Source organism: Octopus bimaculoides, chromosome 1 (genome assembly GCF_001194135.2).
Source record: "Octopus bimaculoides isolate UCB-OBI-ISO-001 chromosome 1, ASM119413v2, whole genome shotgun sequence".
NCBI lineage: Eukaryota > Metazoa > Mollusca > Cephalopoda > Octopoda > Octopodidae > Octopus > Octopus bimaculoides.
The window spans coordinates 181,556,948-181,568,827 of NC_068981.1; the positions used below are offsets into that span (position 1 = coordinate 181,556,948).

General features: G+C 39.8%; 1 protein-coding gene across 2 annotated transcripts in view; it reads right to left on the bottom strand.

The window, feature by feature from the left end:
- The window catches only part of LOC106871708 (testis-expressed protein 10), a 39,423-nt gene that overhangs the window by 14,771 nt on the left and 12,772 nt on the right, over positions 1-11,880 (bottom strand). For both annotated transcript variants that reach the window (XM_052973051.1, XM_014918321.2), the window contains exons 2-4: positions 9,210-9,409; positions 6,219-6,967; positions 3,227-3,342 (exon numbers count right to left, since the gene is read on the bottom strand). In XM_052973051.1, the coding sequence (XP_052829011.1) occupies positions 3,227-3,342; positions 6,219-6,967; positions 9,210-9,407 (1,063 nt within the window). In that variant the 5' untranslated portion in view covers positions 9,408-9,409. The remainder of the gene's footprint in view (positions 1-3,226; positions 3,343-6,218; positions 6,968-9,209; positions 9,410-11,880) is intronic.

Below are 11,880 nucleotides of genomic sequence, written 5' to 3' on the forward strand. Positions count from 1 at the left end.
ATGAAAAGCCCCCCTTGCTGGTCCCACATGAAAGCCCCCCTTGCTGGTCCCTCATGAAAAGCCCCCCTTGCTGGTCCTACATGAAAAGCACCCTTGCCGGTCCCACATGAAAAGCTCCCTTGCCGGTCCCATATGAAAAACCCCCCTTGCTGGTTCCACATAAGCACCCGTGCTGGCATCTGTAAAAAACACCATATACACTCTGTAAAGTGGTTAGGAAGGACATCCAGCCATAGAAACCATGCCAAGACAGTTGACTAGAGCCTGGTACAGCCTTCCAGCTCCTGTCAAACTGTCCAACCCATGCCAGCATAGTAAACAAACATTAAATGACGATGATGATGATGATTTTGCATTAAGCTTTTCATGAGTTCGTTATTTAGAAAGGTATGGAATAAGATATACAAAACTAAATTAACCACTTCATTTGTTATCAATACTGATCTTTACCCACAAAATTATCCCTCCTACCCCACCACCATACATTTCACTCTTTTCATACACACCTGCAACCTACCAAACAACATGTCAGTTCTCTTTCAACGCTCCTGTTTATTCTCATTTCTTTTCTGCTGCCACACACTATCAGACATTCCCCCCCCTACTACTATCCTTGCCATGCCACTCCTGGCACCCCCTGCCCACTCTGTAAGTTGAAAGTAAACAGTGACATCTGTCATTATTTATAGGAACTTCACAACTCCACCCCTACCATCCTCGCTTCTAAAATAGTCTTTTAACTCCTCTACTGCAAGAAACCTATTCAGCTCTATCTCTCTTCTCTCATACTATACCCCTCGCTACTCCTCACTCTCGTAGCATAGAGTTTCTCCTCTCCACTTGGAGTGTGTAGTTTTGCAAGCTGCTCGATGACCTCACAAGTGTTGGCAGTACGAAAAAAGCACCAGTATACACTGCAAAGTGATTGGCATTGGGAAGAACAGCCAGGCATAGAGACCATGCCAAACAGACACTAAAGCATAATACACTCATTAGATTTTATCAAACTGTCTGATCCATGCCAGCATGAAAAGTGGACATTAAATGACGATGTAACTGTCGATTTCTTAAATTACATCACCATCGTTTACCATCTGCTTTCCATGCTGACATGGGTTGGACGTTTTGACTAAGAACAGGCAAGCCAGGAGGCTGCACCAGGCTCAAGTCCAATTTGGCAAGGTTTCTACAGCTAGATGCCCTTCCTAACGCCAACCACTCCGAGAGTGTAGTGGGTGCTTTTACGTGCCACCGGCATGGGAGCCAGTCAGGGGGCATTGGCGTCAACCATGCTCAGATGGTGTTTTTTATGTGCCACCGGCATGGGAGCCAGTCAGACTGCACTGGCATCAGCCGCACCCAAATGGTGCTTTTGTAATGTCCTATTGAATGACATATGAACTGAAATACAAGTCCAATGAACCAATTATTGGTTGCTATCAAGAGAAATATAATGGAATTCAGATTGTAGTTTTGATGGAGATTTAATGTTTGCAGGCTATCTATCATAAACCACCTTGAGAAAGCGTCTTCCACTATAGCCTTGAGCCAACACAGCTTTCTGAACAGGTCTGATAGATGGAAACTGAAAGAAGCTTGTTGTATGTGCATGTCTTTCCTTCTCTCAATATCATGTGATAGGTGTAATCAAGCATCACCATCACACAAGCGCTGTCCTTTGTTTCCAATCTCCTATGAAAACATGTCCAGCCAAATATTACCCTCCTTGGAAACAGGTGAGGATTAGCAATACAAAGGGTATCTGGCCATAGAAAATCTGCCTCAACAAATTCTTTCTGACTGATGCAAGAATGGAAATGTGAATGTTAAAATGATGATTATAAACAGCATTGGAGAACGAACACATGATAATGATGATGGGTGTATGTACATATATGTAAATGTGTGTGTGTGTGTGTGTGTGTCTCTTGGTGTGACATCACATAAAAGTTGTAGACAAGTATCATTGTCATACAAGGGGTGTCATTCAGTTCCAATCTCCCATAAAAACAGGTCTGGTCACATAAAGATATTACCTTGTTGGGAAACGAAGGTGGGCAAAGAAAAGGTATCCAAAAGAAAATCTGCCTCAACTAATTTTGTCCGATCCGTGCAAGCATGGAAAAGTGGAAGTCAAAGCAATGATGATAGTATGATCATCATCTTCTATCTTTTACTTGTTTCAGTCATTAGACTGCGGCCATGCTGGGGCATTGCCTTGAAGAATTTTTAGTTGACTGAATTCACCCCAATGCTTATTTTTTTTTTAAAGCCCAGTATTTATTCTATTGGGTTTTTTTATATACTACTAAGTTATGGGGGGATGTAAACACACCAACACCAGTTGTCGAGCAGTGGTAGGGGACAAACACAGACAAACACACACATCATTTTCATCATCGTTTAACATGCACTTTCCATGCTGGCATAGGATGGATGGTTTGACTGAGGTCTGGAAAGCCAGGAGGCTGCACCAGGCTCCAATCTGATCTGGCAATGTTTCTACAGCTGGATGCCCTTCCTAACACCAACCACTCTGAGAGTGTAGTGGGTGCCTTCTTACATGCCAACGGCACAGGGACCAGTCAGGCAGTACTGGCATCAACCACGCTCAAATGGTGATTTTTACGTGCCACTGGGACGGGAGCCAATCAGGTGGCACTGGCAACGACCATGCTTGAATGGTGCTTTTTACGTGCCACTGGCACAGAAGCCCGTCATATCTATCTATCTATATATATATATCATCATCATCATCATCATCATCATCGTTTAACGTCCGCTTTCCATGCTAGCATGGGTTGGACGATTTGACTGAGGACTGGTGAAACCGGATGGCAACACCAGGCTCCAGTCTGATTTGGCAGAGTTTCTACAGCTGGATGCCCTTCCTAACGCCAACCACTCAGAGAGTGTAGTCTATATATATATTTTTTTTTTCTACATGATGGACTTCTTTCAGTTTCTGTTTACCTAATCTTCTATTCACAAGGCTTTGATCAGTCCAAAGCTATAGTAGAAGACAGAGTGCTGCATGGTGGGACTGAACCCAGAACCAGGTGGTTGAGAAGCAAGTTTCTTGCCACACAGCCACGCCTGTGCCTATAACATTTACAAAAGAAAATCTTCATTGTTAATTAGGTGTGATCTTAGTTTACATACTCCAAATCAATCCCTTTACCATACCAAAATCCAAAATGTTAAAAGACAAACAAATAATACAAACCACCACAGGCCACTTTTATTTCAGGACAGCATTCTACCCAGCATTCCAGAATCAAAGGAATTAGTGTTCTGATGAAACGCTGCACGTAAGATTTGTCCTTTAGCAGATGACGACCACTGGAGAAGAGAAAAAAATAAAATCAATACAAATTACTATATGCATACAAAAGATTTTAAAGTTTTCATCATCATCATCGTTTAACGTCCGTTTTCCATGCTGGTATGGGTTAGACGGTTTGACAGAGGTCTGGAGAGCCAGTGGCTGCTCCAGGCTCCAATCTGATCTGGCAATGTTTCTACAGCTGGATGCCCTTCCTAATGCCAACCAATCCGAGAGTGTAGTGTGTGCTTTTTACGTGCGACTGGCACGCGAGTCAGTCAGGGGGTACTGGCATCGGCCATGTTCGGAAGGTGCTTTTTACATGCCACACACACATATCAAACTATTTCTCTCTTTCACACACACACAGGCATAGCTATGTGGTTAAAAAGTTCACTTCACAACCATGTGGTATTGAGTTCAGTCCTACTATGTGGCATCTGGGGCAAGTGTCTTCTATAGCCCAGGGATAACAAATACCCTGTGAATGAATTTGGTAGACAAAAACTGAACGGAAGTCCATTATTTATATATTCATATACTAGACTTTAAGAAAACAATTGCTGAAGTCAACTTGATTGACTAAACCTTTCACAGCAGTGCTGCAGCATGATGGTTGCAATCCAATAACCAAAAAAAAAAAAAAAAAAAAAAAAAAAAAACAGCAGCAACAGCAGGGGAGGGGAGGGGCAACCACCAAAAAGATGAAAGGTAAAGTTGACCTTGGCGGAGTTTGAACTCAGAATGTAGCAAAGGACAAAACACTGCTAAGCATTTCGCCTGGCATGCTAACAACTCTGCCAGCTTGCTGCCTTTATAATAATCATTATCATCATTGAATAATAATAATAATAATAATAATAATAATAGACTTCGGTCAAACCGTCCAACCCATGCCAGCAGACGTTAAACGATGACGATGATGAAATATGTCTATACATGTACCAGATCCTACTCTCACACCCAATGTTTTTGCAGCACTCATCTTACACCACCTCCTTTGCCAGATTTCCAACACAAGGATTATTCAGCTACTTGATAACAGAATCTTCACACATTTCATCATTTCATCCCCATTGTGCTTCTAGTTACCTCTCCCTCTCACCAGAACTGTTTCCTTTAATACCCATCCCTCATTCTTATTATCTTTTTGCACTTATTTTCTACTGCTCACCATTTCTGTGCCTCCAGTTATCTCTCCCTCTTCTCAGAACAACATCTTAAGATTGCCATACCTCATCTTGAAACACTCTCTCATATCTGCTGTCAATACCCCATCACCTTTGTCCACTCACAATAGCCATCACTACAAACTGCTGGTCTCTGTAGTACATCTGTTTGTTTGTCTCTCTCTCTCTATTTATCTATCTACAAGCTTCCTCTGCTTTCTGATCTATCTATAAGTTTATTTTTATTGTTGCTGAATCTGAAATCACAGAATTGCATAGCAAACTTCTTAACTATAGAGCCTTATCTGCACCTACATTATCAGACTGCAATTTTAATTTAACCCATTAACAGGTAAACCAGCGATACCTGGCCTATATATATTCTTCCTATCATATGTTCAAACTAACCAGATCTGGCCTCTCACACCTGGCAGGTACTGACCACGTTCGGATGGTGCTTTTTACATGCTACAGGTACGGGGAGTCAGTCAGGCGACTCTGTTAGCAACACCCGCATAAATGGTACATATTGCATGCCACCAGCACTGGTAATGGCCACAACTACAATTTCCATTTGATTGTGATTTGATTTGATTTTGATTTACTTGACTCAATAGGTCTCCTCAATCACATTATCAAAATTACAAAGCTGTGAGATAATTCATGATCAATTCCAAACAATGAGAATAAATAAGTATTACATCTAATCTGAATGCTAAAGGGTTATATATGAATAAATTAAGGGGTGTGACCTAAGAAAGCCATTCAATGTGTTTTGTCATGGAGAAAATTTCTTGCTGTAGACAAACGGTGCAAACTATGAGTTCTAATGTGCCATAAGCATATTTGAACTGGTAATAACATTGCATTTGTATATAATTTCGACAATTTGGAGGTGAGTTGGTACTAAAAGGATTAAGCAAAATTTAATACATTTCACTAGTCATCAATTTTTCTATATGGATTGGACATATCCTCTCCCACACAGCATCTTGTCACTTGTCGAACTCCTTTGTGAGGGCCAGCTTCCGGAAATCAAGCTCTTTTCATTACTTTTGCCCATGTCTTCCTTCAAACTCTTGGTACTTCTTTACCCAGTGATCGTAACTCATGCATTTCATGTCTGTGCCAAGAGTCCTCTTTAGCACAAAACACCTGATTCTTTTTATACCCAGTTTTTCTCTCAGCTCTTCTGTGACTCTTCATTCCCAGTGTTTGATGAGATTTTACATTGCATCACACATCCAGAGGAGGGCGCTTGCTTCATTTCTTTCCACTGTACATCCTTTGCATTCAAAGCTCCATATCTTATTATTTGCAACATCATACTCCATGCCTAAGTATCACACAATCTATCCTTTGTTTGCATACCATTAAATAGAAAGGATTTCAACTTAACGGTTGCAAATCACTGGCATAATATCTCAATTTTCCATAGAGACTCACAAAATTTGAATTTTGAAAGGCAAGATTTGGTATCTTAATTATTTATATGGCTATCACCTAAATAATAAGAAACAGGCTTAAAAAGATGAACAAAAAAAAAAAAGAGACTGTACAAATCAAACATGACCAGAACCATTGTCCACCAAATTTTATCCAAGATGGACCAACAACTTTTTAGAATTTAAATGTTTCTGATAGCTACAGAAGATTTTCATAAACATAAGATTAGTTCATTCTTTAAACAATTGGTAGATTCAAATGAAGACTTAGTTCCTTACCTTGAATTGTTTTTTTTTCTCACTTGATAAAGTTCATTCAGTCGAAGTATAACACGTTGATCCTCTTCATAGTCAGTCCATTGAATAACAACACCATTCTTACTAGAATTAGGGTGAATTCCATTAGCTGTTAAACAGTTGGACACTGAACCATTAAGTCCTGATACTGCATGGCTATCTTCTGCAATTATTAATTCTAACATTTTAGAGATACGCTGCAAAACGCCCAATCTCCATTTGATGGAAGATAATTTGCTATTGGGGTCAACACTTAGAGAACGGGATGATTTAGAATCCATGAAATTGTTCTTAGATAATTTACCTAAAACTTTTTTACCATGGGACTGGCGTATTAATGAAATCTGCTGTAAAAAGTTTGGTAATAGCTGGCATGAATTTTGGATGAGCTGCTTTGGATAATGATGTAAAAGCAGATCAAGAATAGACAATGAGTGTTGCTGACGGGCTTCATCAATGTGAGTCATGGCACAGCACAGATGGGCACTTAACAGAGGAAAGAAAGGACTGAGCACGTTTTCACTGACAAATGGTAAAATGGACTTAAGCAGATGTAAGTTGGCCTGGCGGACATTACTCTCTTTATCAATGAATAGTTCAGCTATCTTCTGCATAATTTGTGATAGGTTTTCAGACAGAAGTTCAGGATAATCAACCAACAATTCTCGTAATCCATTCACGCCATCTCTGCGGATTGTAGAGTTGTAATGTTGACATTGGCTCATCAAATCCTAGGGAAACAAATAAAAAGTTTATAATAAATGTAGATTCTCTATAACCATATTTCATAGCTGAAGGAAAAAGATATTCAATGAAATAATACAGAAACTTTAATGTGTCAAAAACAAAACCTTATAATGAAAATATTACGTTTAAATTAATCAAAAAATGTACATTATTATGAAGAAAGCAATTATTGTATCTGGCTCATTCTGTCTATGATTTCATAACTGAGCCATCATCATTTAATGTCTGTTTTCCATGCTGGCATGAGTTGGATGGTTTGACAAGAGCTGCACCAGGTTTCAATTGTCTGTTTTGGTACGTTTTCTCTGGTTGGATGCCCTTCCTAACACCAACCACTTTACAGTGTACTGGGTGCTTTTACATGACATCAGCATGGGTGCATTTTATGTGACAACAAAAATATTTAGTCTAACATTAACCATCTATAAAGGTATTTAGAAGGAAAGAAGTAATAAATTTTTTAACTAAAGACATGCACACACACACACCTTTCAGATAACATCTCATGATTTCTCATCACCATTTTAATATCTTTTTCACATGCGCTCACCTAGACAAGGAATATTAAGGAACATTAAAACAAATTTTATCTTATTTCAGTCACTGGACTGTGGCCATTCAGGGGCACCACCTCAACGGATTTAATCAAACTGACCCCAGTAAGTCTGGTACTTATTCTATTTATCTCTTTCACCAAACTGTTAAGCTACAGGAATCTAAACAAACCATCACTGTTTGCCCAGTGGAAGACACACACAAACAGGATTCCACACAGTTTCTGCTTACCAAATTCTATCACAAGGCATTGGTCAGCAGAAGACACTTGCCAAGTTACTACCCAATGAGACTGAACCAATAACTACATGGAAACAAAATAAGCTTCTTAAACACACAGCCATGCCTAAAATAAAATAAAAGCTATATTCTATACTAACTGAAAATATACACTAACTATTTTTAACTTTCATTGATTTCCAATGCTGTTACAGTAATGAACATGTCTGTTGCTTCCATCGTTATCCAATATATTTGTCTCAGCTCTGGGCTGGGTGTGAGATAACATGAAGTTATTCTATCTCAGAAAATCTTTACTGATTTTTTAATAAAGGAATTAAATTTAAAGAAATATTGCCAGTGGAGCGCTAACAGCACCATCCGAGCGGGATTACTGCCAGGTGCCGGTGCGATCATATCCAGCTTTGCCTTACTGGCACTTGTACTGGTGGCATGTGAACAAAACATTGGACTGATTCCTGTGCAGGTGGCACGTAAAATATACCATTTTGAGCGTGATCATTGCCAGTACCGCCGGACTGGCCCTCGTGCCAGTGGCACATAAAAAGCACCCACTACACTCACGGAGTGGTTGGCGTTAGGAAGGGCGTCCAGCTGTAGAAACTCTGCCAAATCAGATTGGAGCCTGGTGTAGCCATCTGGTTCGCCAGTCCCCAGTCAAATCGTCCAACCCATGCTAGCATGGAAAGCGGACATTAAAAGATGATGATGATGATTGCATTCTTATGTTCTCTTTCTTGTAACTTGATGCTATCTCATAACAACTCTGCATCCTCATCTCTCCGTTACCACCTGGAGTAGCCATGCATTTCCTCTTTTCTGCCCCTCTTTCATACTTTAACCAACCATCACCTGGTACAAAGCCACCGCCCTCAATACTACACCCCACCCCTTAGTCGAGTGAGTTTTACTTTGAGTTACTTGGTGGCCTCACTAATGCCTGTGCCATGTAAAAAATATCCAGTACACTCTTGTAAAGTAATTGGTATTAAGGAGGGCATCTAGGCATAGAAACCATGTCAAAACAGACACTGGGGCTTGTCGCAATCCCCTGGCTCCTCAGCTCCTGACACACTGTCCAACCCATGCTAGCATGGAAAGCATGTATTTGATGGTGATGGTGTTAGGAAGGGCATCCAGCTGTACAAATCTTGCCAAAACAGTCACAGAAGTCTGGTGCAGACTTCTGCCTGGCTGGCTCTTGTGAAACCGTCCTACCCGTGCTAGCATGGAAAGCAGACATTAAACGATGATGATACATTTCTTCCAGCTCTTTACATTCTGAGTTCAACTCTACCCTCACTCCTTTCAGGGTCAATAAAATAAAGGACCAGTCAAGTACTGGAATCACTGTAATCAACCAGCCCCAACCTTTCCACAAATTTCAGGTCTTGTGCCTATATTAATACAAAGAAGAAAATATATGATTACCTTAATACTTAAATTACGGTTTGTAGTTGGTAAAGATGGATCTTTGGTACGAATATGTTGCAGCACTTGAATGGTCCTGGTTTTAAAGCTGGTGTCTGTAAAATTATCCTTTTTGGGCAGCTTTTTGCCAACTTTGACTTTTCTCTTTTTAAAATCTTCATTTTTTTTCTTCCTTGATTTCTGTTTTGTTTTGCCCATGTCTGAAATATGAATATTAAACAAAATCAGTTTTACACTGTTTAATTACCATTCAAACATTTTACTTCATTTTATTTAATCCTTTTGATACCAACCTAGCTGAGATTCTATGAGATTCTATGAGATTCTATGATACAAACTTTGAGCATTTAAGTGCTCTTCATTTAACCCCTTAGTGTTCAAATCATTCTGTCCAATGTAATACTTATTTATTCACATTGTTTTGAATTATGCATGCGTTTTCTTGTAGCTTTGAGATTTTGATAAGGTGTTGTTGTTAGCACTCCGTCGCTTACGACGTCGAGGGTTCCAGTTGATCCGATCAACAGAACAGCCTGCTCATGAAATTAACATGCAAGTGGCTGAGCATTCCACAGACACGTGTACCCTTAACGTAGTTCTCGGAGATATTCAGCGTGACACAGTGTGACAAGGCTGGCCCTTTGAAATACGGGTACAACAGAAGCAGGAAGAAAGAATGAGAGAAAGTTGTGGTGAAAGAGTACAGCAGGGTTCGCCACCATCCCCTGCCGGAGCCTCGTGGAGCTTTAGGTGTTTTCGCTCAATAAACACTCACAACGCCCAGTCTGGGAATCAAAACCGCGATCCTATGACCATGAGTCCGCTGCCCTAACCACTGGGCCATTGCGCCTCCACTTTGATAAGGTAACTGTTAACATTTAGACAGATATTGTAGGGTTGTTGTGAGAGGCCAGATCTGGCCAGTTTGAATATAGAACAAGTAGAATATTTGGGCCTGTATGACCTGTTTAAATGCCAAAGGAGTAAAGGTCATGTTATTTTATGTATAAACACCAGTTTATTACTTTCAGAATTAACTGAAACATAGGCAGTGTATTTCAACAGAAATCTGATAACAAAAAGGTTATGGATATCTGGCAACAAAAAGATTAAGGAAACAAACCTCAATCTCTGAGAAGCCTTACACCTGCCTGATGCACTGGATCTTTCATTTCTTGCACACAATTCACACTGCCATCTACACTTTCAGAAATCCTACAAACTTACCCACCTTCTCCTATCAATGGACCCACATTAATAGCTATAAAAAGGATCAATTAGATGAAAGTAAGACAACTTGATCACAACATGTGGTTATTTGTACTTAAATACCACTTCAGCTATATTGCAATACAACTGGAGAATGGAGTGTATATTATATAAAATATAGTATTTTATATATAAACGTGTGTGAGAGAAAGAGAAAAGAGAGCAAGTCACCTAATGGTTGAGGTATCGCACCTTAACAATTACAATGTTATGGTTTTGATTCTTGGACTGAGGGTTTGTTGTGTTCTTGAACAAGACACTTCATCTCACATAGATCTTCAAAATCTTGGACATGTGATGTGTAGCACAACATGCACTTGTACAGACAATGTCAGTTTGATGGAGCAAGTGGGTTTGGAAAAACTGAAGGACCATTGCAATAAGTGTGTGAGTCTGAGAGGGGAAGCTGTCAAATAAAATCATAATTAACTGATCCTCTTGTACTTCCTTTTACCCAAAGCCAGGAACTTTTCAGCACCCCCTTGTATAGAGTTATATATACTGCTGTTAGTTTGGGGGCTGGAGTAGTGTTTATTTAAATTACATAGAAAATATAGTGATTTTTGGAAGTGTTGTAGTAGTACCACAGTGTTGTTGTTGAGTGATGATTGAGCAAACCTTATGATTATCCGGTCTTTTTTATATGTCAAGGTCTATACTGGCCAATATGTTCTTCGTTTCAACACAGTAGGGTGTGATTTGAAAGAGATTTGGCTCCTATTTCTTGTAGGCTGAGTGACCACATCAGAGGCTTTGTTTGTTTGTGTTCTAGAGTTGGAAGTGTTGGTTAAATAAGTAGATATCTAGTTTTATAGTTTGAAACTGAACTCTAATCATGGACTGTGACATTCATATATAGTGATAATGAAGGGGTTTCTATCAAACCATGGACATACGAATGTGTAAATCTCATACAACAAACAGTAAGGAGTAGGAGTGGCTGTGTGGTAAGTAGCTTGCTTACGAACCACATGGTTCCAAGTTCAGTCCCACTGCGTGGCACCTTGGGCAAGTGTTTTCTACTATAGCCTCGGGCCGACCAAAGCCTTGTGAGTGGCTTTGGTAGACGGAAACTGAAAGAAGCCCGTCGTATATATGTATATATATATATATATGCATGTGTGTGTATATGTTTGTGTGTCTGTGTTTGTCCCCCCCAACATCGCTTGACAACTGATGCTTGTGTGTTTATGTCCCCGTAACTTAGCGGGATCGATTTGCTCAACTAAAGGCAGTGCTCCAGCATGGTCACAGTCAAATGACTGAAACAAGTAAAAGAGTTGAAAAAAAGAGTAATGTCTGATTTGAGAGAGGTTTGGCTATTATAATAAGTTAAACCATGTAGAGGTACCATTTGCTAATGATGCTTTCGGCATGGTATAAAGGCACATAGCTACATGGT